Source organism: Maylandia zebra, linkage group LG2, assembly GCF_041146795.1.
Source record: "Maylandia zebra isolate NMK-2024a linkage group LG2, Mzebra_GT3a, whole genome shotgun sequence".
NCBI classification, from domain to species: Eukaryota; Metazoa; Chordata; class Actinopteri; order Cichliformes; family Cichlidae; genus Maylandia; species Maylandia zebra.
In genome coordinates this window covers 35244650-35270146 of record NC_135168.1, presented here as the reverse complement: position 1 = coordinate 35270146, position 25497 = coordinate 35244650, and the positions used below count along the sequence as shown (strand labels likewise).

Here is a 25497-nt window from a genome sequence, read left to right as displayed (position 1 = left end):
CAAAACATTTTGATTGACATTCTGCTCATTACTACACAAAGCCCACACACTTCACAAAGTCTGCGGTTTGTGAAGTGAGTAGAAAGAAAAACAAATATCTTTCTTTCTAGTCACACACACAAACACACACACGCACAGATACTCAAGTGTATAACAATAACATTTAGCAATTTAATTTTTATGGTAAAATCATTTTTGCAAAAAAAAAGATATAAAATCCAGTTTAGCCCTGATTTTTTACTAAAGCATCAACTTCAGAGATGAGCCACACAAAACCCAAACAAAAACAAACCTCTTTGACGCTCCCATTTTCTTCTCTGTATTTCAAAGTTGAAATGAGCCCTGTTTCTTCCCTCTCTACAAATTCATCTTTTCATCTCAAATCAGATCATACGAGAACTCGCAATGCAGCTTGAAGACATTTCGGCTGATTTGTTTCCATGCTCGTTTTCATCTAAGCATGCTGTTTACATTCGATAGTGTATTAATTTATAAGAAATGATGCACGTGGCGTTGTTTATTTATGAGATTGTGGAGCCGCATCTAAGAACAGTTTGTTCTTCCCAGGAGTGGAGATTATTACCACAAACTACATTTTTTCCCCCTCTTATTTACTTTTGCGTGATTTTCAACACATGTGAAAATATGAACAATGTCTTGGAATGACACATATTAGGGGACTGGCTTTGTGCCTTAGAATGACACGTGTGGGCTTTGCTACAGCAGAATAGTTCCAAGTGTATGAATAATTTTGAGCTCAGAATGATAACATTTAATTGAATGAGTCAGTGGGAAGGCTGCGTTTAATGCCAGAGCCTATTATTCCTCACTAACAGGGCATTTTCCTCTACTCTGATGATATCACTCACAATAAGGTACACTATGAAGCACATATGTGCTAACTGTATGGCCTTTTTCAGTCGGATACATAAGTGTATTCTATATAGGCCACAGCACAACCTGTTACAGATGACACGAGTAGAAGAGGGCATTATATCAAATGTTGGAATATGCATCAACATCTTTGCCACGAGTTCCTCTGTCTTTGTTTCTTAGTAGATAACATTCTTACTGCATTGAAGAAAAATCAATGTGTGCGAGGCATGATGGTATTGTGAATTCTAGACACACCAAGCTCCTCTGCAGAAATGTCTCCTGATGACTGAGGACGGTTGTTGTGCGTGAAAATTGCTCATCATCGAGCAGTCGGAGAGAGAACGATGCAAAGGAAATAAGTCAAGGTAAAAATCGAGCTTTTTCAACACCTTCTTGTGTGACAGAAATGCGCCTCCTCTCTCCCTCGGCTTGAGAAGTGCACACGGTAAACATGAAACAGCCAGGAGATGGGGGAAAAAAAGAAAAAACATATCAAATATTCTGTGCTTTCTCTACAGTTATGTCAATATCGGGGTAAGTGAATACTCAATATTCTCCACCGACCTCCAAAATGACGAGAGGGGGAGGGGGGGGGGGGGGATGTAAGACTTACAACTGCTGCAGTGTATTAGAAAGACTTGGCATAGGGAAGGGGCAGGGGCGGAGCAAAATAGTAAAATGAGGGAAAGACAAACTTAAGATTCAGAGACAAAGAGAAAGACAAAATGTTCAGTTAGCCTTGGAGGCTAATGTTTACATGACTTTTGTACTTTAATATGCTTCTAATACACTCCCATCTACAGCCTGATCAATTATTTACACAATATTTTCCTTTTATACTTAAGTCATGCTTTTAGCAGAATGAAAAAAGAAAGTTAAATGGTTTAATTCAAGCTCTTCAGCTGTCTTTATAATATATTCAGACTTATCAGACATGCTCAGCCTACACTGGTTGTATTGAGTGTCAGATCACAATCCACAGTCAGTGGCTTTAGCCTATAACACATAGCTACATGTTCTCGAGGGAAAAGTCCTCCGCACAGAGGAACATGTAAAGGCATGTGCTGGCTGAGGTCACTGTCTGATGAAGTGATGCTCTTGTAAAAAACTCATTAAGAGAACGTGATGTTGTTGTGTAGGAGGACATTTGGATTGCATTGTAAATAGTGAGATTTGCAGAATACTGTAACAGGTTGGCGTGGGCTCAAACTGAGTATTTTCTCTTTTCCTTTTGCCCTGTTTAAATTAGGACATTGGTTTCATGGAGTTAGAGAGTGGGTGACACTGTAATATGTTTGCTCCCTCAGTGTCAACATGATTCAAACAATAACGAATCAGAAATGATGTTCCAATTATTATTTGTAAAATTATTTTTATATGGGCCAGTCTGCATTGTGACTGATTTTACCACTAAAATGAATTTTATGTTGATGCTGTGACTTTTGTACTTTTATTCAATTAGGATTTTAAATCTAAAACTATTATGGGGTAAGATCTGAAATTAGCACGATTCTACCCATGAAAAAAAATCCAAACCCTTGTCTAATTTAAATGTGCTGTTTTATTTTTAAGGTCATATCCTTGTGCACCTCTGGATGACTTCCAGGATGGTGGAAGTCCTGTTCTATTTGTACTTGCATTGTCACGGTCTGGGGGGCAGACCGTGGGGGATGTTGGAGAAAGGACCCAAACGCTGGACTTAATGAAATGAACAGTGGGTTTATTTACAGTGAGGTAAATGTACACCACACATTGAATCTCCAAAAGTGCTCCCTCGACTCCCGTGACGTGTCTTCTCCCAAGTGCTGGTATCCCGTGCTCTCTGCCCCTGTGCCTTCACACACCCCGTGTGTCTTGCAGTCCTGTGTTCCACTCTCCTGAGGAAAAAACACAGACACAGCCGTTATGGCACCAACTCCAGCAGGCATACACTGACCAGCACTACAAACACTGACATGGAGTCTAACTCAACGATCCTGCGCCGGAGGAAGCTCCATCGCTCTGTTAAGTAGCTCCCCCGACGATCCTGATCAGAAGCAGGTGTGTGGTAAGCTAGGCGTGACCAGCAGCTGGCAGGGCCACACCCATCAGGCCTGCAGGTGGCTGTCCTTCATCCTCCAGCCTCACACACATACACACACCAGCATTGAACACAAGAACACAGTGCAGCAAACATACATCCAATACACTAATAACAATAAAGGTCCACACTGTTCACGAACCCCGAGTCCCCGGAACCGGGTCCGTGACAGTACCCCCCCTCTAAGGGTCGACTCCCGACGACCCCAAAACAAAACCACAGAACAACCAACCCAGGGCGGGTGGCGGGGGGTCCAGGACGGAGGGCCCCAAAACCACTCCGCTAAACAGCCACCACAAAGCAACAAAAGAAAAACACAGGTCAACAGTCCAATCCCCCGGTCCAGTGGCAGCAAACAGTTCTGGCGGCCGATCTACAGGACGGCAAAACAAGCGGGACCCGCTGCGGGTTAGGCAGTGGCGGCAAAAAAGTTCAGGTGGCCTACCTCTAACCCCGTGATGGAAGCAGAACGCTTCAGGCGGCCTGCCACGGATCCGGTGGCAACGGCGTTGCAGCTCCGGCGGGCGGCCACGGGTCCGGTGGCGGCAGTGTGACTGCTCCGGCGGGCGGCCACGGGTCCGGTGGCGGCGGCGTTGCTGCTCCGGCGGGCGGCCACGGGTCCGGTGGCGGCGGCGTTGCTGCTCCCGCCTCAGCACCACCCACGATTCCCGACGTGGCGGCCGGGCTGCAGGACGTGGCGGCCCCTCCGGCACGCAGACCTCCAGCTCTGGCTCAGCGGATCCCTCCGGACCTCCGAGCTCCTCCGGTGGCAGCGCGGGCTCACCAAGCTCGCTGAGCTCCTCTGCTGGCAACGCCGGTCCCTCCGGCTCGTTGAGGTCCGCCAGCAGCGGTGCGGGCTTCTCAGTGGGTGGCTCGCTGGGCTGCTCCGGCTCACAGTGCTCCTCCGGCTCGCCGAGCTCCTCCGGCATTAGCTCGCTGGGCTGCTCCGGCTCACAGTGCTCCTCCGGCTCGCCGAGCTCCTCCGGTAATAGCTCGCTGAGCTCCTCCAGCATTAGCCCGCTGAGCTCCTCCGGCTCACAGTGCTCCTCCGGCTCGCCGAGCTCCTCCGGCAATAGCTCGCTGAGCTCCTCCAGCATTAGCCCGCTGAGCTCCTCCAGCATTAGCCCGCTGAGCTCCTCCGGCTCGCTGAGATCCTCCAGCATTAGCTCGCCGAGCTCCTCCGGCTCACAGTGCTCCGGCTCGCCGAGCTCCACAGCTGGCGACGCGGACTCCTCCCGCTCGCTGAGCTCCTGCTCGGGCATGCTGAGCTCCCGCTCGCCGAGCCGCTGCTGCTGGACAAAGTCTGGAGTTTCCCGAGCTTGCACTACCCCCCGGGCTTCATGCAGGGTGCGAAGGAAGGCGGAAACTTCCTTAAGCTGGCCGAGGTAGGGACTTCCCTCCAGGATTGCCTCGATGGCATTTAACCCCACCACTCTTGCCCTTGCGTTGGTGGTGTGAGTTACCCAGTCCATCAGGCGTTGGACGCGTGTGAGGTCGCCCCCTCCGGACAGGGCTGCTGGAGTGGGTAGTGGAATGGAGGCTGCCGCTGGTGGAGAAGATGGCTGAGGGGTGACTGCATGCGGATGAGATGACGACGGTGTTACAGCTGCAGATGGTGAAGCAGCGGGTGGTGTAGATGGTGAACGGGATGAAACGGTAGGCAGCGAGGTAGATGTCGCGGGGAATGATTCAGCAGGTGACGGCCGAATTACTAGCTGGGCGATTGGCTGTGGTACGGCGACCAGCTGGGCCGCTGGCTGCGCTTTGGCTACCGGCTGGGCAGCTGGCCGTATAAACATAGCCCCAGAGTAAACGGTAGAGGTGAGTGACGAAGAATTGTCCATATGACTCACCACAGCCGGCTGTTGGAAAGTTTTAGAGTCTGACTGCGGTGAGGCACGCCGGCGGCGCAAGCGTCGCTTCTGTAACGATGCCGGGGCCAGCGTATCAGGCTGAGGTTCCACCAGCCGGCCGGACAGGAGAGCAGCTGTGTGATTTTGAGCTGCCGGTCCTTGGTCTGCTGACTCAGCAGGTGCCGCAGAGGTGAGTGGAGATGGGGTGAGGTGCAGAGGGCGTGTGAAACGTTTCCTCCGCAATGGAGGGTCCAACAAGCGAGCTGCAAGCGACGGCGGGGAGGCTATCAGCCTATGAAAAAAGAAATAGGCAGCAAGGGCTCCCAGGGAGGTTGCCATATCCTCCTCGCCCGGACAGCCCAAACCAAACAGCTCAAAACAGGAACTTTCCCTCAGCGTGGTTATAATCGAAATTAGTCTCTTAATGTCCAAAAAGCTCACAGATGAGGTGATTGATGATAAGAAGGAATCAAAAAATACGACCTGTAAGTGTCTCTGATGTGGATCTGCCGCCTGGATAATGCTCCGACAGTATTTCCAGAGCTGGGTGAGCAATTCCTCCTGTGAGACGGTCCTTGAGTCCGCTGGGCCCATAATGGCAGGATCGTTCTGTCACGGTCTGGGGGGCAGACCGTGGGGGATGTTGGAGAAAGGACCCAAACGCTGGACTTAATGAAATGAACAGTGGGTTTATTTACAGTGAGGTAAATGTACACCACACATTGAATCTCCAAAAGTGCTCCCTCGACTCCCGTGACGTGTCTTCTCCCAAGTGCTGGTATCCCGTGCTCTCTGCCCCTGTGCCTTCACACACCCCGTGTGTCTTGCAGTCCTGTGTTCCACTCTCCTGAGGAAAAAACACAGACACAGCCGTTATGGCACCAACTCCAGCAGGCATACACTGACCAGCACTACAAACACTGACATGGAGTCTAACTCAACGATCCTGCGCCGGAGGAAGCTCCATCGCTCTGTTAAGTAGCTCCCCCGACGATCCTGATCAGAAGCAGGTGTGTGGTAAGCTAGGCGTGACCAGCAGCTGGCAGGGCCACACCCATCAGGCCTGCAGGTGGCTGTCCTTCATCCTCCAGCCTCACACACATACACACACCAGCATTGAACACAAGAACACAGTGCAGCAAACATACATCCAATACACTAATAACAATAAAGGTCCACACTGTTCACGAACCCCGAGTCCCCGGAACCGGGTCCGTGACATGCATTTCTGTAATTTTAGTATGAATCTCAAAGGTGTGCAGAGGGCAAACATCAGGCTCTTTGTTGGACTGAAGAAACGTTTATGCTGAGAATTATCTGGCCATAACCCAAAGACCAAACAGCAGTTCCCACCTGAAAAGTTCACGGTGACCAAACCTTAAAATGGCACGTCAGTTCAAGAGTGAGGCAAAGACGTCAACTGTGGTGCTCAACCATAAGTCAAAACCAGAAGTCCAGTTGTTCAGGACTGAACTTGGGATGAGCAACCTAAAAATAGCAACTATGTTGATGAAGAAGATGTTTTTAAAGCAGTTGATTCACTGCTTTAAAAACATCTACATAGTAGACACACAAAGTCTTAATAAACATGTTCATCAAAGCCTCATCATGCAAGTTGTATAAAATGCTGTTTATCAAATAAGCAAATATTGAAACTAAGGTAATTTCCTCTATATTCTTATTTTAGTTTAGCTAGTTTTTCAAATTCACAAAATCTTTTATTAGTTAATTAAAAATACTTTTTTTGTATCTACTTTCAGTTTTAAATTTAGTTTTACTTAACCAATTATAACCTTGCGTTGGTTTTTACATTGTAGTATAGTTGATTATTCAACAGAGGCATCTAAATACTCCTTTCTCCAACAGTTTTTCACCAAAAAGCGATTTTTTCAGACTGTGTAGCATCACTTTTCATGTAATACTATCGATATTGTGTATGTAATAGTGTATGAGAGCTTGAAAATTGTAAGCAAGCAGGTTTTCAATGCTGTATTTCATTCTGATAGAGTGGCACCATAGTGTAGTGGTTTACACATTCACCTAACAATTCCCAAGTTTGATCCTAGGAGGAGGAATAAATCAGTTTGGGGTTGCATCTGAGCATCTGGTGTAAAAATTCTACCAATTCAAACATGCAGAGACACCAGCTGTGGCGACTCCTTGTGAATAAAGGGGTAACCAAAAGTAGCTTTCTTCCTTTTTTTGTCTTTTGTTTGTTTATTGCTGATATAATTTCTGATGTCCCATAGCTGGCCTTGGCTCTCTTGTTATAACTACCTTTTAAAAACAAAAAAAGTCCTGGAATCAGCTTAAATTATATGGAAACACTACTAAAACACTTTAACCTAAAAGTAAAAAATCAGTACTAATATCTTTGACTCTAGTGAGGATCATCAGCCTCTACGTTGTGAGTTTGCCTTTTCTTTTCTGAAACAATGTTCTAAAAGCTGTTTTTCGTAGCAAAAAGATTAGATTGAATTAGAACGAGATTGAACTCCAGACTGAGTAACGTCTGTGTGGAATAAAGAAACAAAAGGAGAATAAATCAAAATGCCACAATAAATGTTGAATGTTTGTTCTATACTCTCAGAAGTGTAGCTTAGTGGTTACTACAGGTCAGAGTGATACCTCTTCAGGGACCCATAAAAAGATTTGTCAAGTCCCTGTGTCTTGATGTCAAGTGGGCATTTCAACAGATGGAGCTTCCTCTCTGACCTGGTGTAGTTGTTTTGTCAACTTAACCGAATAAGTCTGCAACCATCACACTGAGTCAAGTAAGTTTGACCGATTTTATGCAAAATGTTTGCAATTGTAACTATTCAGCTCTAGTGCTTTTGAAATCACTTTGGGAGAAACTGTCATCTATAGATATTCATTGACCCTTCACTTATCTCCATAGGCATACTTTGCATCTAGCTATATCATTATCCCAATCAAGATCAGTGTAATACTGAGATCAATTATAAGATAATTCTGCTTTTCATCATATTGTATGGCCTTGGATTACTCAGGGTACTGCAGCTTGTATTTCCAGACAACTTGAAACCACTTCAAGCTATCATGCTAAAGTTTGTCTACCACTGAGAAAAACCTTGGATAAATCTAAAAGGATATTAAATACATTGGGAAAGAAGTATAACTCATGCTGGAAAATTTTATAACTGATCGGATGTGATGATGTTTCTTTTAATAGCTATCTTCTTACTATAATGATTTAAACATATGTATGTATGACTGGTACTCTAACTCCTCCTAGATGTGTTGATCAATGTTTTTTAGAGACCATGTAATATTATTTTGTATTAATTTTATTATCTATCTTATTTATATTTTTCCACGCTTCACTGTTATTTGTTATTTTTTTGTTTGATTTATGTTCTTGTATTTTTTTGCTGTCTTTTAACTGGAAAACACTTTGGTCAACTATGTTTTTCTTTTTTTTTAAGTGATTTATCAATAAATTACTTATCCAAACTTACTATCTAAACTGCCTAAGATTAATTTTATAACACTCAGATTCTTAAAAATTATTTATATTATGTATACTTGAGTGAAGCTACTAAGGACTTAATGCCGGGAGGGGGGGCTTCCTTCTAATGCATAAAAATCCCACCATTATGGTAATAAAACTTTGTTTTGTTACTGGGTTGCTGTATTTTCACTTAGCACTGTAAACCAGGGCAAACACTGATGCTAACAAAGCTTTACACTGGAGTAGTCATCAGGGAGCAGCAGTTCCTTTTTGAAGTCCCCAGCATGACCCCCCCATCTAATACAAGTTCACTATTAACCATAGAGTTTTGTTTTGTTTTTTCCAAACTTCAGAAATCACAAGTTCTCTAAAAGAACAGACAAAGTTTGAGCCTCTGTTCTTCTGTCCCTTTTTTAATAATTAACAGTATAATTCACTGGATCCCACTATTATGGAAATAAAACTTTGTTACTGGCCTGCTGTAGTTTCTCTTAAGCCCCTGTAAACTAGGGCATAAACCCAGCATGAACCCAGCATGAGCCTCAGGTCTAATACAAGTTCACTATTTGCAGTAAAGCTTTCTTCAAATTTCAGAAAACCTCAGTTCCTTAAAGAACAGCTAATGGTTGAACTCGGTCTCTTTTTTTCTTTCTTCATTTTAAAATCCCTCCTCTACTGTAACAACAGAGGAGACCAAGTACACCTGTGAAACAGAGGTGCTCTGCCCAAAGAGGTCACTGCAGCAGTGCTGCTGTGTCTCTCACTGTATAATGTCTTGGTGGGCCTTGGGAAGTTAGTCAGTGTGCCTCGCTGTAGGAACACATACCAGAAAAAGAGTGTTAAAGCCCAACAGAAAGATTTTAGGGCAGATATATCAAAAATGATTGACTCATTACATGTATTTGATTCTTGGAAGTGTAAGCGTATACTATACAAGTATACTATTATATATATATATATATATATATATTTTTTTTTATTTATTTATTTATTTTTATTTTTTTAAAAGAACAAAAACATGGCAAGAAGTTGTTTATAGTTTGTGATGTCCACATCTGCTTAATTCAATTTCAATTCAATTTTATTTATATAGCGCCAAATCACAACAAAAGTCGCCTCAAGGCGCTTCATAGATACAGAGAAAAACCCAACAATCATATGACCCCCTATGAGCAAGCACTTTGGCGACAGTGGGAAGGAAAAACTCCCTTTTAACAGGAAGAAATCTCCGGCAGAACCAGGCTCAGGGAGGGGCGGCCATCTGCTGCAACCGGTTGGGGCGAGAGAAGAAAAACAGGACAAAGACATGCTGTGGAAGAGAGACAGACAGCTTATCCTATAATTGTCACAAAGAAACTCACTAACATGTGGTGGGTGTCTGGCAGACACTGATTAGTGGTGTCCCCTTACCATACTGATTTGAATTTTTACAGCTTATAGGATTTTCATTTAGATGCAAAAGTCTCCCCAAGTTTAAAGAACAATGGTCGGCTGCCAGAAATTAAAATTTCAATTTAATTTCCAGGCAGTTAATGTGCTGCCTCAAAATTCTTGTGAACAGCCTTGAACTATAAAATTTACAATTTAATGACAGATTCCCACTTCTCATGCAGTGTTGTGTATTTAAACAAATAATGTTATTAGGCTCAAAGCCTTGTATTGCTCTGGCCAGTTGTTATGATTTTCCTGTTCTATCTAAGTCGCAACCTCCAGGGCTGAAGAAAATGAAGAAAAAACTACAATTCCTCAAATGCCCACTTGAATCTGTCTGTTGACAGTCTATGTACATATTTAAAAGGCCAACTTCAGTGCTGGAAACAATAGTTGTAGTCTAATTCTACAACTCACCATGTCTCATCTCAGCTAATTGGAGTCTCTGAACTCCAACTCTCTGGTGCCTTTTGAGTTATTTTTTTAACACAAGTAGCTGACAAATAGTATAGTAGTGAAGTGTACTAAGAGACCATCTACAGCAGTGATGACAAACTTTACATGGTGGGCCACATACAACCCACTTCCATCTGAAGTGGGCTGAACCAGTGAAACTCACCTTCCTGACAGTGTAAAGAAGTGTTACTACACAATAAATCCACATGATGACAGAAACTTCTAGTGGCTCAAAGTCAAGCTAGACAATAGCTAACTGCAGCCACATGATGACAGAAAGTTGGATGGAAAACAAAGCTTTTCTCTTTTCAGTTTGTTCTGATAGACCAAGAAACAGACAAATAAGAGTGGGTAAGAAGCTTAAAGTCCTTACCCACTATAATTCTTACTGGCATTGCTATATTTTGGAATCGTAATGTCAAATTACACACGCAAGTTTTAATATATTCCTCAAGAAACATTCATTTCTTTCTTTGCAGAAAGTAGCAGATAACTGAATTTAAGCTAAAAGTGACTCTTTTAGCTTAAAAGAAACCTCAACCTGCAGCATATCCCAAAGAAATAATATGACTCATCCCAACTGTTTGAACCTCCTTAATCCTGATAAGACCTCGAGTCAAGTTAATCTCATGGCTAGACCAGAGACACAGGGGAATCTCTCTAACCCTGAGGAAAAACAAAGCAGACCATCGAGATGTATTCAACCTAAATAAACATCTGTGAGCAAATAAACAGAGCAGATTCCTATTAAAGGTCAAGTGCTTAAATCTGAAATAGAAACATGACCAGGCTGTAATCCAGAATCTCAGCCTTCACCAGCAATGTTCTGAACAAACAGAAATGTCAGCGCCAGAAAGAAAGCCATCTCCACAGGAGGCTCTTTTCATCAATGCAACATAGGGGGGAGACTGTTTACATGTCGGCCATGCCAGGAAAATACAGGTAGCGAGCAGGTCCAGACACAGAGTTTGACAATATGTTCTTTAAATCCTGGATATATTATTCTCCAGGGTGTGCTGCTGGATTTTTGTGTTAATGATGTGCAGCAACACATGGCAAGCAAATGGTTTGTGGATGCTCCCCTCATTAAATGGGGTCATTTGCTACAGCAGCAGGACTTAATACAACCTGAGATGAGACCAGCCTTATCAACAGCATGCCTCTCATGCCCCTTTCACACAGCACTCATTTGATTATGTTTGTTGCTCAGAATACTCAAGTGCCCAGATTTCTTTGTGGACTTTCACCGCACAAGGGACGGTGAATCTGTTTTATAGTGTCAACTAGACTGTGAGCAGCGGTGAGTTTTGAGTCCACTCCTGAGTACTTATTTTATCAGTGGTCGTGACTGTGCTGCCCAGTAAAAATATATTTGCCGAGCATATTTTCCTCATCTTGCTCTGCTAACTGTCCATAAGGACAGATGCCTAGAGCCACCGAGTCTGTCCTGGTTCACTGAGCCTTTCACTTCATCATAATCTTTGTCTCATCAAATCACATCACAGTTATTTCCCTCATGATGTAGCAATTTGTCATTGTAGTTTCAGTTGACTGCATTGTAAATGCCCTAAATCAACCTTGTGTTTACTTTCTTATCGTAGCATGATCAGTTTACAAAAGGACAAGGCTGAGATTTCTTATAATATCCTGCTCGGTATCAAAGCTTTAACCTAGTTAGTAATGAAGCCTCAATTACAAATCATTTCTTCAATTTGCCGTCGTAAATTTAAGAAACACTTATGAATGTTATGCTCCGTTTGTGTTTAAGACTGTCTTTGAAGCTGAATAAGCTGCCAGAAAAGCACGTAGCCTCAACTGCGAGCTCGCAGAAGTTGGTAAGCGTCTTATGCAAAAAGAAATGTACTATTTAACAGTTTACTTTGATCTCTGGCTGTGTCACACGGGCGTGCATGCATGCACACACACACACACGTGCGCGCATGCACGCACACACATCACACACACTAAGTGTAAGTACCAAATAATAGCAAAGAGAACAAAAAAACCCACACAAAATGACTTCATGAACCCTAAAACTCTGAATTGGGTGTACAAAAACAAAGCAGTCACACATCAGTGCAGTGTTGGGGTATTAAAAATAAAATATTGTTTACTCTCTTAAATTATTTTCAAGTAACTGTACTATTTATCACTAAAACTTATGAAAGGGTTTTGTTTTTTCTTACCTGTCCCGTTTGGATCTTTAGCCATCAGAATTGCTGTCTGAAGGCCAAGAAAGACGCCAAGTGGATTTACTTTACCAAGTGGATCATCATGGCCTTGGCATATTGGTCCATTTGATTGACCTTTATTACAATTATGTATTTATTCGATTTGATTTTCGGTTGTTACAGACGGGACAGACATGACTGGGGGACAGGGAGAAAGAATGAAAGAAAGAGAGGGAGAGAAAGAAAAATAGAGGGGAGAAGAGACGGTGAGAAAGGGGGGAAGAAGAAAGAAAGAAAAACAAAGAAAACACCTGGATCACCTGTGTGGAGATAAAAAAAAAAAACAGAAGAGAAAACAAATAAAAAAGAGCAACATAATAAATACAACACTATCACAATAAACTAGCTAACAGTAGATAAGAGTAGATACTAAATACTAAATGTTATTGTGCAGCACGCAAGATCGACAGCGCACAATGTGCTTTGAGGTAACAGCCAAGAAACGCAGACACAAACGTGCATTCCCACCCCCATATACACAAACAAATACTCGGACTCACCCGACGTGGAGACAGAGACAAATAGACACTGTACACACATTCACACTCACCAAACATACTCTATATCCCAGGTCCAGGTACCCCTGCCCCCAGAGGGGCAAACCATTCATAGACCCAGGAGATGTTCAGAGGATGGTCTGTGTATTCAAACTCACCTCTGGCGCTGATAGGTTTGTAGCTTAAACCTATTCGCTGGAACGTTCAAGACAATTCAACTACACAGCAAAAAGCATTGAACACCAATAATTATATCATAAGAGTAATAAAGCATTCAGCATCAAAGACAAGTATCATGTGCAGGTTTTCTCAAATGAGTAAACCACAATTATTGCCATAATTCGCCCCAGACATGGATCATCCCATGTATTTAGTCAACATTAATGTAATCCGTGACTTACCTTAAGCAAAGTCACTCCACTTATTTATCACTACAAGCTCAACAGTGGCCAGCTAATGAGCCCCATATTAAACTATTCCATAAACACTGCATCTCTTATTTGTTTTCTCATGTCACTTGTCTGCCTCTGCTGAATCCTCTACATGCACTCTTAGAAAAAACAAACATTAGCAACACACATGGACAATACTGGTGGTCAGGCACAAATTGACAGGTTCCAGAGGTGCTATAAAAAGACCATAAAATTAGCCATTCGCAACTGTGAAAAGGAGAGACACTGGTTTCAATACAGGAAATGTCACACACTATATTCACTTCTCCCCTGTAATATTCAACATTTTCCCAAGAACACAGTGTAATAGCATAATCAACATATAGCCTGCAAACAGTTTTCTTCACACATAAACCCAGTAATCCTGTGGTAGAAAAAACATCAACCAGTTGTATCCTGTTATAAATCACATGATCAAATCACATGAAGAACTGTAATGCTGTAGAAAAGAAAATGCAAATGTTAGCGCTGCGCAGGTGTATACACACTTTCTCACAGTGATCTCTGTGAGCAACACAAGGTAGTGAGTAACACACCCCTGGTAGATGCACAGACACAGAAAGTTGCATTTAAAAGGTTAAATCGACACGGCCCAAAGCTCACGCAACCTAGGATGTTGCTGTCATCTTTCTGCTCCTGTGAAAAGAAACACACATGGATTCATCCACCCTTTGTCATGTCCAGAGGTTCAATCTTACATACTGGTCAAGTCAGTCAACTCTTGTGAGCTTTTACCAGTTCAGTCAGTTTCCCATTTTTATTTTCACTCATTTTTCATTCATTCATTCTTTCTTTGCTGATAGTGGAACCTATCGTCGCATTTAGTTTCCACCCTCCACCAAAAAGAAAAAGAAGAATTTTAGATCGGATTACCTCGCTGAATCCTTTTGGGCAGGGACTCATTTTCTAATTGTCCCAGTTAAGTGATTTTCTCCTGAGCCCATTTTAATGTGGAGAAACTCACTTGCAACAATTTTCTTGACGACGTGTCATATAGCGCTTTTGTTCTAATCATGCAGATTTGCTCAAACGACAGATTATCAAACAAAACTTTCAGTGCACTGTGAAAGTAACAAAATAAAAAGGCCTTGTTAAGTCATGACACATGCTCCTAATCTCAGGAGGGTAAATCATACCAAACCTAATTGGTAGGCTGAACCTTGCAACAAAAGAAAAATCATCAGCTAGATTAATTCAAAACCCTCCATCAGCCGCACAACACACAACATAACCCTAATGTTTTTTTATTAGCTATGAGTTTAATCTCCAGGTCTGTGCTCTTCACTCATTTAGGCCACAGACCCATTTTATTCAGTTTTCCTTTCCCCCATCATCACAAAACATGTGACATGTTGTCATGTACTTCACAAAACAAGTTTGTTCTGACGTATTCAGAGTTGTGTATCTGGGTGCAGGATTCACCCGCACATCAAAACAGGAAACTCAGTGTTTTAGAGTCTCCACTCTAACAAACTCCAACACATCCTATTCACTTGTGCTAGAATTCAGTCACATTTCCTTAATCTAATAGCGATCAACTAATTTGCATATCAGCTATCAACCCACCAAGTTGACAGGACAACAGAAATGCATGTTTAAAATATTATCACAAAAGATAATTCCCTCATACAGTAAATTACTTGTGCTGCATCAATCAAGCAGAAAGCATCTCCCAATTTACTATATTAACAACTAAATTTATTGTCTGATCACTGGTTGGTCAAACCAGAATCTTTTTTCCCACAAAAGTTAAACTGTTGTCCTGTAACCTAGAGAGTTAGTTGTCAGCATTGGATAAATTCAGCATTTGATAACAAGTGCGCTGTAAACAATTCAGCCAGAAACTTGGTCTGAACGTTTCCAATGATGTTAACCTATAACTTTTTTCCCGACCGCTGCATGTGGGAAATTGATTCAGGTCTGCTTTTCATCTGAAAGTGACAAACTAAGACATTTTTATTATTATTATCACTGCTTAACCAACACACATCTCTCTCTCTGTTTTTTGTGAACTCTCCTTTCTTAAAAGCAGAAAATGAGATGGTAGTTGTTATTGGCTGATAAACACAAAACCTTTTTCCTATGATTATTTTTCATCTACAATGTCTCTTTTTTTGTTCTTTTTTTCCCCTTTACAATCACTGGTGACCTGCAGAATCACCGCTCTCACAAATGGAGGCAAATACTTTTACACAGTGCACACACACTCTGCGACGTCAGGCACATTCACACTCACTTTTTTCATCTGCATAAATAAATCATATGGCAAATGATATATGCCATGGTGATCCATAAGTATGATCACAACTTTATTTAATTATTTTTCAACCCAACCCAACAAAACAAATAAACAAAAACATGATCCTGATGCTATGAACACTCTACACACATGAGTCATGATGCAGGAAAACTGCTGCACATCTGAAAGAAGAAGCTGAACTCACGGATACGCTGCACACTCGAGCTATCATAGTTCTGTTTCCCTCTCTTAGATGAGTTCTCAGCCAGATCCCGATCTGATAATGTGTAGCTTGCTCATCAGCTCAGAAGAGACCGTAACGTAACCTCACACAGTGGTTGCGTGCTTTGCCACAGTGGCAAAGACTTGCACTTTCATATTCAATTCAGCTTCTCCATCATGTAGTTTTCAGCTGTTTCATACAGGGTTCAGCATATTAGTTGTTTTTATAGGTGTGCTCTATATATAACAATAGCTCATAATAGGATGACAGTCTTTCAAACAGTTCAAGTGCCTCTATGCACGTCATTAGTTAAAATATTTACCTATTTTACTTCAGCTCATATGTCAATGTACTGAATTTGAGCAACCCTGAGCTTAATGCAAATTACTTTTAGCATTTATCCACCTCAATTAAAACTATGGTCTGGAGCACAGGCTGTTGTTGATCAGAGCAAGCTAAAGAGTCATCTAAACATTTTGTTTCAGCAAGGGGTGGGGGAAAGCCATTCACCAGAGCATATCTTAACTGCTGCTGATGTGGGCTGGCCTTCTCCACACGCTCTTCAAGGCTGCTGTTTTCTGAAAACTTCTAACATTTAACATTTTCCAGCAACCAGTTCACCCTCAAAATCACATTTTTATTTTGATCAAGGTCTTTTTATTGAACAAAAATTGCTTCCAACAACAATTACGGCAATATTAGCAAACAGTCGTGCCCCCCCATCCAGAACAGTGTAACTAAAACCCAACCAGAGAGGAAGGAAGAGATACAATAAAATAAAATTACAGATACAAAGTAAATAATAAAATAAATGAACAACAGCAAGGGAAAAACAAAAAAACAAAAAAACAAAACAACAACAAAAAACAAAAAAACAAAAACAAAAAACACTCACATGCACATTAAGCAATAGTATCCAGACTTAATCTTACAAAGTAAGTAAGAAAAGGTTGCCATGTGTCATAAAACCTCCGAACCGAACCTTTTACAGTGTAGCGGATCTTTTCCAGCTGAGTATAGTACATGACATCCTTAACCCATTGCCCATATACAGGTGGAAGTGGCTCTTTCCATTTCAATAATATTATTCTACGGGCCAAAAAAGTGCAGAAGGCCAGAAGATCAGAGTGTGATTTGGAAAGACTGGCATCACAAGGCGTCACCCCAAAAATAGCTATAAACGGGCAGGGTGCAATTGGAACACCAAATATGTTGGACATGGTTTCAAATATGCTTTTCCAAAAGCTACCCAGTTTTGGACATGCCCAGAACATGTGAAATAGGGAAGCAGGCTCTCGTTTGCACCGTTCACATGTGGGGTCAAACCCATCCTTGATTTTGCTCAGTCTAGTTTTAGACCAATGGAGACGGTGAACCACTTTGAACTGAATCACCACATGTTTAAGGCAAATAGATGACGAAGAAATTCTATTGATCAAAATCACATTTTTTATGAGAATATAAGTACCTCGCGTTGCCGGGAGTGAATTCTTGCATGAATGTGTCGTCTCCCTGTGAGGCAGTCTTACTTGCTCGGGAACCCATAATAACAACAACAACCGTGTCACAGACCACGCCTGCTCCGCAGCATTCACACAAACGCATATGACAACAAAAACACAAATTACGTCTACTTCGAACTCACACCGGTCTGCTCGGGACCCCAACCCAGTTTCCGGGACCCCAACCCAGTTTTGCGACGCAAAGCCCAATTAAGGGACGCTCGGGACCCTAACCCAGTTCTGCGGTTATAGAGTCGCTCTCTCAAGTTACTCGGAGTTGCTTAGCGTGTAATATTAGCCTCGAATCGTCATTCATCGAGGAGAGAAAACAGACAGCTAATCCACCGGCCCGATGACAGATTCTCACGTCTCGGGACTTTACTGCAGGAACTTCCTGGCTGACGTCAGTCTTTCAGCGTGTCTCTTCTCCCCTCGGTGAATGTCGACTCCAGGGATCCGACTCCGAAAGACCAATTAATGATAGGTTTGTAGCTTAAACCTATTCGCTGGAACGTTCAAGACAATTCAACTACACAGCAAAAAGCATTGAACACCAAGCAGAGCTCTTTATGATTCTCGTATACGAGGGAGACCAACCGGACAAAACGCCGTTCCTTCGCTTGACCCCAGTTGCTCTCGTCCGTTCCCCCATAACACTGCTCTTTTATTGAGGTTACATGAATGTACATAGGTTCATTAACATATGACGTATACATACACACAAAGAGTACCTTGCCTGTGCGTGGTGTACGTGTGTGTGTGGGGTCAGAGTGTGACCCCATAACCGACTTCCCTAAACCTGCTGGTCTGGAAGTCCAGCAGTTCATCTAAACAAAAGGCACTTAGACTAAAACAGACATAGATACGTTTATCCTACCATGAAACAATAAGAGAAGGTATGACCTCTCCCATGCTCCCAGGATGTGGGTGTGAATACAAGCACCCTCTGGAATGCACAGAAAGTCTTTGCAGACTACTAAGGATCAGACCCCTATCAATATGACATCGACTATAAACTTTAAGCATGTATGAGTAAATATCTCTAAGCATAAATGACAATCAACAATACAAATCTAACAGGCGCTGGTGGCCTACCCTCAATTTTAAATGCATATAGACACTGAGGGTTTTCGGGAGGAGCCGTGTTGCTCTCTGGCAGGAAGCACCATGCCCTCCTGTGTTTTAAATGCACTTTAGAACAGCACGCAGCAACACTACATATGAGCGGACAGAGGGAGGTTTGGGGTCTTCACTCACCCCCGTTCTGTTAACCGTCAGGACTGGAGATGCTGGCCGTCAGACTGGGGTCTGGGATGTGGGGCCTCCCTGACACTGCAGATAAGGAGGCGGTCTGCTTGCCTCCACCCCATAGAGAAAGGAAAATTATGAAAGGAAGATAACACGATCGTACGTAGCATAATTAATTATGTCTCCCTATAATACAGGGCTTCATTCAGCAACACCTCAGGTTTCAATATTGTCTGAGTGATAATGTAAAATTAATATTACTGTTATTATTATTATTATTATTATTATTATTATTATTATTATTATAAACCACAAATGGAACATTTTTTATATAATGACAGTGGTAGAAATAGTGCACCACTGGGTCTCATTTCCAGATCCTTGAAATGAGAGCCAAATTGTAATATATATGCAAAATATATTTTGTAGCTATTTCAATGTGCTATTGTTACAGGTCATAGTTTATTCTGTTATTAATTTGGTGTAGATTTGACTTCTCATCAGTTAGGTATGTTTCAGGGAGACTTGATTGCATGTCATCATCGCGTAGACTTACATACCCAGAATTCACCGCAGCTCAGGTGCAGCATTTGCACTTCTACAAAGTTAGCCAAGCCTTTTATTTCTGATCCTTGCGTCATCAGATGCCACCTTATGTCAGCAGAGATTTGAGAGGTCTCTGCTCTGTGCAGACTTTCTAGTGACTGCTAGAAAACATCATGACAATAAACCCTGAGATTACAGAGGTGCCGTGACAGTTGTTTTTTTTTTTTTTTTATTGTAGTGTGATGTTCACAAGACCAGGTCACACACCCCACTCCCCACGCTCAGGGTGTCAGATAATGCCATTTTGACAAAGCCGCGGGTGTCTCAGACATTCACACATGGTGTCCTCTGGCACTGGTGTTGGTGATGCACCCCTTGCAGCAGTAGTGAGATGATTGTCACTCACAACTCTAACGGTATGGGTGCTGCACATAAAAACACACAAGGACCAAGCACTACTAAAGTTGGTGATGGCAGGTCTCAATATTTTCTTAAATCTAACCATACGACATTGGCGTACAAATGTAGCCAGCATGAGAAAATGATGCCGCAAACTCTAAGCTCCGAAATGGGAAACAAACTTCAGTTTGTTGCTTGACAAACTTGGCCACTGCCACCCCTCCTGGCTTTTTTATGTGGGCTTTGCTGCTCTGTTAAAAGGAACTGTTTCCATCTAAAAATGCAGAACCCGGGGTGTTGGGTGAGACCTTGTTTCTGAGTAGGGCTGCCACAAACGATTATTTTGATAGTCGACTAGTCACCGATTATTTTTGCGATCATTCGACTAATCAGATCATGCATCCATTCAACGTAAAACGTACAGATTATTGCACCAGCATGCATCTGCTCTTATATAACTATCATTAGCTTTTAGCTTTAAGTGTTTAAGATATGTGCTAACTAAAAATAAAGACAAGATGATAGTTTATTAAATTTAAATGTAGTTTGCAGATTGTTTCAGTGAAGTTTAATAAACTCAGTCGTCTGCTCCTTGCTATCTAAAATATAACGGGACACCGGAGTATATTCTTGAGCATCTCACACTTCTTGAGCATCTCACACATCTCACACTAATCAGTTGTCTGCTTGACGTTTATTCAGCTGTGTAAAAACTATAACTTTAATCTCAGCCAAACTGATTTACTCAGGAACAAATAAAATACAAAAAAAACCCAAACAATAACATCTTAAGTTATCTAAGTGACTTATATATCATGTTTAGCCTGAGTAGGGGAAGATGGCGGTGGGTTTGAAAACGATTTGCCGGGAGTCCGGTGTTCTCACAGGCTCTAGTGAGCCTGTAACCCCAGCTAGCTATCGAGCTGGTGGGTAACAGAAGTCAGAGCGCTTTTGAAAATATGTGGTGTTTTGATAAACTGAGCAGATATTTGAGGTTTACACAGCTACATTCTCGTCTGAAAATATGTTAAACATTTATTTTGTGACCCAGAAAGAATAATAAGAGTAATATTAAAACTAACTAGCTGCCGCCATTGTTGTAAACTGAGCAGGGCTGCGCTATGAATTCTGGGACACAGCTTCTTCTTCTTCTGCGTTTAACGGCAGCTGGCATCCTTGTACATGCAGTGCTGCCATCTTCCATTTCAGTCCGTTATTACACTCTTAAATCCTACTACTTATTCCTGTGTCTTTTGGGATCTTACAAAGCTTCAAACGACGTGTTGACTATTAAATTAGTCGTCGACTAATCGTGAGTAGTCGACTAATCGTGGAAGCCCTATTTCTGAGTAGTGGTTCCTGACATTATTTGATGGCCCGTGATGAGAATGCATACATCATCAAGTGATGCACACTGCTTAACGATTTCATACAGCTGCACTTTGAATGAATCAAATAGCCTGAGGTGGGATTTCACACACACATTCACAGCAACACACATAGACCTGACCATTTTACCTTTGTTGTTTTTCAAGGGTTTTTTTTTTGGCTCCATACGACTTTCATTGGACATGGAGGTCATGCAGCCTAACTGGCTGACTGATGCACATTTTGAACTTTTTGAAGGTGACCTAATGAGTCTAATGAGGCCTCATGAGATTAAAAAAGTAGAAATGATACATGTATGAAGACAATATAGGTAGATAATTGGGCATGTACAGATAGATAAGGGGGAAACCTGCTTAAATTTGAAAGTGTTGGGCCATCACAGGCTGCCAGAGCAGCTCCAGTGCGCTTTGATTTTCCATTTCTCTGAAACTCTACAGCAGGGGTGGAATGCTGTTCTTCCCAAACGATTCTCCCTTATATGGTGTTTTGATGGTGGTGGTGGAGGACATTCTCTAACATGCTGCTTCAAAATCTCCCATATGAATTTGGCTGGGTTTAAAGCTGATGCCTGCAAAGGCTTTTCATGATGTGAGTTACAGTTTCCAGGCAGCTGTGTATTGCTTCACTTAGCAAAAGTGATCACTGCAATCACTGGAAACTCAACTAGATTATATAGAAAAATGTGTTTTTTAAATGATTTTTTAATGTTTTCCAGCCTGCACAGTGTCACTGATGTTTTGAGTCAAGGGTGCTTCTTAGGCTATTGTCACACCAAGGAAAAGGGTTAGAAAACCAAGTCTGCGACCATTTGCAGATCTAAGCAGGCCTTCAAACTGAGTTTGGTCCATCAAAACAATATAAACAGCCATAAGATATAATCGGTCTGCTACTTAACAGGGTCAAGTTGGCACTTACACGCAGTCTGTTTGCCATAATACTGCAATTAGCTGTGATAAATCACAAATCTGTTGCCTGCAGTTGCAAATCTGTTGCTGTCTACATCACACATGCAGTGCTGTACCAGAGCCAGGGTCGGACTCGCCACCAGCGGTCCACGCAGAATCCACACATCCACAATTCTCTCAGCCAGAGGCTGGGCCAGTTCTGAATGGGACAAATTTAGAATTTATTAATTTATAAACAGACACAGCTATTTCATTACATTAATGACCAGCACTGTACCGAGAGCTGTGCAAAAAATGAGGGAGTGAGTAATGTAGCAACCAAATAATACAGGGAGTGCAGAATTATTAGGCAAATGAGTATTTTGTCCACATCATCCTCTTCATGCATGTTGTCTTACTCCAAGCTGTATAGGCTCGAAAGCCTACTACCAATTAAGCATATTAGGTGATGTGCACCTGTAATGAGAAGGGGTGTGGTCTAATGACATCAACACCCTATATCAGGTGTGCATAATTATTAGGCAACGTCCTTTCCTTTGGCAAAATGGGTCAAAAGAAGGCTCAGAAAAGTCAAAAATAGTGAGATATCTTGCAGAGGGATGCAGCAGTCTCAAAATTGCAAAGCTTCTGAAGCATGATCATCAAACAATCAAGCGTTTCATTCAAAATAGTCAACAGGGTCGCAAGAAGCGTGTGGAAAAACCAAGGCGCAAAATAACTGCCCATGAACTGAGAAAAGTCAAGCGTGCAGCTGCCAAGATGCCACTTGCCACCAGTTTGGCCATATTTCAGAGCTGCAACATCACTGGAGTGCCCAAAAGCACAAGGTGTGCAATACTCAGAGACATGGCCAAGGTAAGAAAGGCTGAAAGACGACCACCACTGAACAAGACACACAAACTGAAACGTCAAGACTGGGCCAAGAAATATCTCAAGACTGGTTTTTCTAAGGTTTTATGGACTGATGAAATGAGAGTGAGTCTTGATGGGCCAGATGGATGGGCCCGTGGCTGGATTGGTAAAGGGCAGAGAGCTCCAGTCCGACTCAGACGCCAGCAAGGTGGAGGTGGAGTACTGGTTTGGGCTGGTATCATCAAAGATGAGCTTGTGGGGCCTTTTCGGGTTGAGGATGGAGTCAAGCTCAACTCCCAGTCCTACTGCCAGTTTCTGGAAGACACCTTCTTCAAGCAGTGGTACAGGAAGAAGTCTGCATCCTTCAAGAAAAACATGATTTTCATGCAGGACAATGCTCCATCACACGCGTCCAAGTACTCCACAACGTGGCTGGCAAGAAAGGGTATAAAAGAAGAAAAACTAATGACATGGCCACCTTGTTCACCTGATCTGAACCCCATTGAGAACCTGTGGTCCATCATCAAATGTGAGATTTACAAGGAGGGAAAACAGTACACCTCTCTGAACAGTGTCTGGGAGGCTGTGGTTGATGGTGAACAGATCAAAACACTGACAGAATCCATGGATGGCAGGCTTTTGAGTGTCCTTGCAAAGAAAGGTGGCTATATTGGTCGCTGATTTGTTTTTGTTTTGCTTTTGAATGTCAGAAATGTATATTTGTGAATGTGGAGATGTTATATTGGTTTCACTGGTAAAAATAAATAATTGAAATGGGTATATATTTGTTTTTTGTTAAGTTGCCTAATAATTATGCACAGTAATAGTCACCTGCACACACAGATATCCCCCTAAAATAGCTAAAACTAAAAACAAACTAAAAACTACTTCCAAAAACATTCAGCTTTGATATTAATGAGTTTTTTGGGTTCATTGAGAACATGGTTGTTGTTCAATAATAAAATTATTCCTCAAAAATACAACTTGCCTAATAATTCTGCACTCCCTGTAGAGTGTATGTGGAGGGTTTACACATGTTTCTCTCAGAAAACAGTGTGGTACTTCAGATGAATGACAGGAAGCTGAAGAAGAATGAACTTGTTTGTAATATAGGGGTGAACTCTTGTGTTAGAAATTTCTGGGCACTCTGTGTGGTCCTGAGAATCAAAACTAAGGTGAACTGTAAGGATTTGTCCAGAGAGTTCACATTACAAACTATTCTTCTATACACATCGGATATCTATGTGTAACAGCAGATACAAAAAAGGCATAGAATAACACAAAAAATTCTTTACTGTCAGATCCCGAACTATCTGTGTGATAATGAACATAATATTACTCTACCATGTGCATAAATGCATGAAATGTCCAGTGTGTGTGAAACTGCCACTAGAAAGCCTTGATATGGAGGCATCTCTGAAGAAATATTATGTGCACAGTTTTTTGTTTTTGCAGGTAAAACAGGGGGCAGCCACAGTCCTGAGTGAAAAAAAAAAAACCCCAACCTCTTTCACCGCATCATTCAGAAGTTAGAACCTGTGGTCCTGTGGTGTAAAACAGCGGTCCCCAACCTTTTTTGCGCCACGGACCCGTTTATGCCCGACAATATTTTCACGGACCGGCTTTTAGGGTGTCGCGGATAAATACAACAAAATAAAACTAGTACCGGTACCGAAAAAAAGAAGATTTATTCATAACACACGTGAAAAGACCCAGGAAAACCGAGTAAACGATAAAAACGATAACAAAATAACACTGAAAACCAATAAAAACCCTGAAAACCATACATTTCACACCTGAGCCTCAACTCTCGCGGCCCGGTACCAAACGACTCACGGACCGGTACCGGTCCGAGGCCTGGGGGTTGGGGACCGCTGGTGTAAAACACAAGTTCTTTTTACATCAATATTAACCTTCAAACATCATAAAAACTGCTGTTGATCACAATTAATGAAACAAGATGCTTCCATCTTTGTACGGGCATTTACAGATGTGGACATATCAACAGTTATCGTTGTCCTGGAATCTCTTGTGCTAGCTGGCCTGTCTCTTTTGCTTTTTGTTGGGTTATCTCCCAATGGGTGTTTATGTGTGGGTGTGTGTAGGCTTGGTTGTGTTTACCCTCCTCAGTGCACCTCCACCTGTCTCTCCACCTTCCCCTAGGCATGCACCTGCTGCTGGCCATTAGCTGTGACCAATTCAGGCTGATGCAAACAGCCAGTCATCACCAGATCATTTCGTCAACTCAGGTATGCTCACGGCCTCCGTCTAGATTAGAGTCTTTAGGCATAGTGGTCAAATAGTAGTAAGTGGGTAGGGGATTTAATTCTAGGTGCTGCTTACTGTCTTAATTCCAACTGAATCAGTAAGGGTGTACTTAGTTTTTCACACACCACTGAAATATGTCATGTATTCCTGCTCATCTGAGATTGTATTTTCCCCATTTTAGTTCATGCTAAGGATGAATCTTATTCTGTCCTGATATTCAAAACCTTAGACTTGAAAGAAGGTGTACTCTCATTTTTTATTTATTTATTTTTTTAGCAAGGATGTATATTCCCAGAAGGTCATTTCATGATGATAATCTCGGCTACTTTTTCTGTTACTTTGTCTATTCCTGTTAAAACATTAGCCCTCCTTCATGCATTTATTCATGTCAGACCTACACAAAGATAACAACACAATGTATTTCTTCAAAAAAAAAAAACCCCTCTACAATAGCAGCAAACTATTAAAAGCAGAAACAAACTAAAACCAGAAGGGCCTGTGAAACCAGCATTAAGTGCCATTCATGTAGAGTGGCATCTCCAGAAAAGTAGTTTTAACCTTGACAAATGTTTTTTTTT

General features: G+C 42.1%; 1 protein-coding gene across 1 annotated transcript; it reads right to left on the bottom strand.

Moving 5' to 3' along the window:
• Positions 1-2600: 2600 nt before the first annotated feature.
• LOC143421785 (uncharacterized) lies at positions 2601-5215 on the bottom strand. The gene is made up of 2 exons (XM_076891633.1): positions 2832-5215; positions 2601-2753 (listed from the first exon to the last, which is right to left on the bottom strand). Exon 1 carries the CDS (start codon positions 5146-5148, stop codon positions 3139-3141), a length of 2010 nt encoding a protein of 669 aa, XP_076747748.1. The 5' UTR covers positions 5149-5215; the 3' UTR covers positions 2601-2753; positions 2832-3138.
• Between the last annotated feature and the right edge of the window lie 20282 nt (positions 5216-25497).

Excerpts from the sequence above, each read along its gene's own strand:
- LOC143421785 (XM_076891633.1), bottom strand. The coding sequence starts at position 5,148 with ATGGCAACCTCCCTGGGAGCCCTTGCTGCCTATTTCTTTTTTCATAGG.